The 2,665-nt window shown below is 48.1% G+C and overlaps 1 protein-coding gene across 2 annotated transcripts; it reads left to right on the forward strand.

Annotated features, from left to right (window-relative positions):
* The first annotated feature begins 6 nt into the window (after positions 1-6).
* On the forward strand, positions 7-1,902 carry LOC123186345 (DNA topoisomerase 2). Of its 2 annotated transcripts, none has more exons than XM_044598124.1 (5): positions 7-299; positions 407-790; positions 888-1,049; positions 1,220-1,289; positions 1,379-1,902. In XM_044598124.1, the coding sequence occupies exons 2-5, from the start codon at positions 413-415 to the stop codon at positions 1,657-1,659; spliced, it is 891 nt and encodes a 296-aa protein (XP_044454059.1). In that variant the 5' UTR covers positions 7-299; positions 407-412; the 3' UTR covers positions 1,660-1,902. The 2 variants fall into 2 exon arrangements, with proteins under 2 accessions (XP_044454059.1, XP_044454060.1); XM_044598125.1 differs by having other exon boundaries at positions 891-1,049.
* The last annotated feature ends 763 nt before the right edge of the window (positions 1,903-2,665 follow it).

Raw genomic sequence — 2,665 nt, forward strand, 5'->3', positions numbered from 1 at the left:
GCTACCTTGGCCTCGAATCCCTCGCTCGATCGTGATCGGTGTACGGAGGGGCTGAAGCGAATCCGGTCGTAGTCCTCCAATTCGAGGCTTCCTTTGCTTGGCCTCCTCCCGTCGACGCCAGATCGGAGCGCCGACACCTTTCTTCGACCCAGAAACAACTGCAGGTGCGACAAGACGCGCGACGGCCGGCGGCCACTGCAAATCTGGAACCCCTCACTCGATCGGGATCCTGGTTCGGAGGGTCTGGAGCGAATCCTCACCTAGTTCTACAAATCGAGGTTTGATCTCGATCCAAAAAGGTAGGTGCATGTCTTTCTTTGCTGAGGTGTTCAATTTTTACTGTGCTTGTTGTCTTTTTCATCACGAAAATACCACATTAACTGATACTTGTTGAGTTGTTGTGCAGGTTGCAATGCTGGAATTTTTCCAGAAGAAGCTGAACCAAGTTGACAACAGAGCTAGGTTCCTCTCTGGTGTTCTGAGTGGTGATATCAAGATCATTCCCAGGAAGCAAAAGGATCTGCTACAAGAGATTGCTGAAAAGGGATTTGATACCCTCCCAAAGGAAGTTCTGCCCGCTGCCGTAGGAGCAACAATATACAGGGAAGAAAATGGAAGAAGCCCTGATGTACATGCCAGTGATTATGATTATCTCACCTCCATGACAATTTCTGCCTTAAATGAGGGGTACCTGGAGCATCTTCTAGAACTAAAGAAGAGGTTTGAAACTAAAGTTGGACTCCTGAGAAGAGCTACACCGGAATGTCTGAAATCTGCAAAGAAACGAACTGTAAGTACTGTTAATTTGATACTCTAATGTTTCAGTTGATGTTCATCCTTTTGAACTTATTATTACCTCAGCTGACAAGTGATTCTGTGGTTTGAAGCAGATAACTCTTGATATACAGTTGCTTGATGCAAACTATATAAAAGCTCAATCAGATAGAAAGGTTGTGATAGTCATTGATTGCAAACGTTGCAAACACAACAATGCATTTGAAGCAGCCCCCAGGACACATCATAAAAGGACTGCAGCCGAGTATCTTGAGGTATAGATTACCTCATCAACTGACAAGTGATTCTTAGGTTTATTGTCTACTCTTCCCCTGTAAGCTAATTAAGCATTTCTAGTCAAAAATCAGCTTATGTAGATGTTTTCTTTTGTGCGCATTGCAAATTATTTTATTGCCTCTACAAGTCAACCTGTCAATTTACGTAGGCAAGTGTGGTGCTGATGGATGATGATGAGGACCATCTTGCTGGAAGTCTCGAGGCCCAAGAATTTAGTGGTAAAGCCCATGAACAGTGTTGTATTTGTCCAAATAACATATTCATCTCTTGGAGAAGTTCCAATGGCCAACTACATTTACTTACACAGAGACTGAGAACACACAAAAGCAACAAAGCAAAGAAGCAGAGGAAACAAAGAAAGAAGCGGAGGAAAGAAGAAAGCAAAACAGGAGCAATACCTTGCACTACCGGAAAACGGCTCTACCCCGACGGCCGCCGTCGGCCTACTTTGAGCTATGCCGACAGCCACGTCCTGGCCGTTGGCGTATCTTGGCCGTCGGGCTACCACGAGCTAAGCCGACGGCACCCGTCGGCATAAAATTGTCGTCGGCCCAGCTGCGAACACGCCGACAGCAACCGTCGGCATAAATAGGCCGTCGGCATACCCGTGGGCCCGGCGACCCCGCCCGTGATCAGCGGCTAACGTCGTCAAATCTATGCCGACGGCCGGGACGGGCGGCTGTCGGCATATAACCTCATGCCACGTCACCGATCCGCGGCGCACCGTCCAGCAGATATGCCGACTGCCACGTCAGCGATCCGCGGCACGCCGCCCACCTAAACCCTGCCGTTTATATGCCGACGGCATTGCCGTCGGCATATTAACTGACATGTAGCATATGGTTTTTTTTATGCTTTTTTATGTATTATTATATTAACTGACATGTAGCATATGCTTTTTTATGTATTATTATATGAATATATATGTAGTCTGTAATTTTTTCCATAGATTATGAATATATATATAGTTTGTAATTTTTTTCATAGATTATGAATATATATATATAGTTTGTATTTTTTTTAGCACAGTAACAATGTGACGTCATGTTCTTTTGAATATAGGACATTATATTTTATTAAAATCAAAAACAGCTATGCCGACAGAAGTTTTGTGGCGGTTGCAAACTCCCGGCACCCGTCTCCGGAGTGTGACCCCCTCACGTCCGCGATCTGCCCCCCTCACGGACAGCGCCGACGCCGGCATCTGGAGGGCGGAAACAGCCACATCGGGTCTATACAAAGGGGACATTGCTCCGAAATGTTTCTATGGGATGACCTACCACAACCGGGTGGTGTTGTGGCATGTCCGAAAAGGCGGCACACATCTCCGGGGCATGGTCCCCCTAACGGACGGCGCCGCCGCCGGCACCTGGAGGGAGGAAACGGACGCATCGGGTCTACACGGAGGGGATGTAGCTGTCGGTTTGGCCCCGAATGTTGCTCCCAGGTGTCCCTCTGTGCTGACCTGACACAACCGGGTGGAGAGGCCCACTGGTCAAAGCCCGTCCGTGGGAAGTCAAAGGGATAGATCTCGTGGTCAACCGCTTCAGGGTTAGGCGGGACGGGGCCCTGGGAGGGTAGCAATGCCACTGGA

Source organism: Triticum aestivum, chromosome 2A (genome assembly GCF_018294505.1).
Source record: "Triticum aestivum cultivar Chinese Spring chromosome 2A, IWGSC CS RefSeq v2.1, whole genome shotgun sequence".
Lineage (NCBI taxonomy): Eukaryota > Viridiplantae > Streptophyta > Magnoliopsida > Poales > Poaceae > Triticum > Triticum aestivum.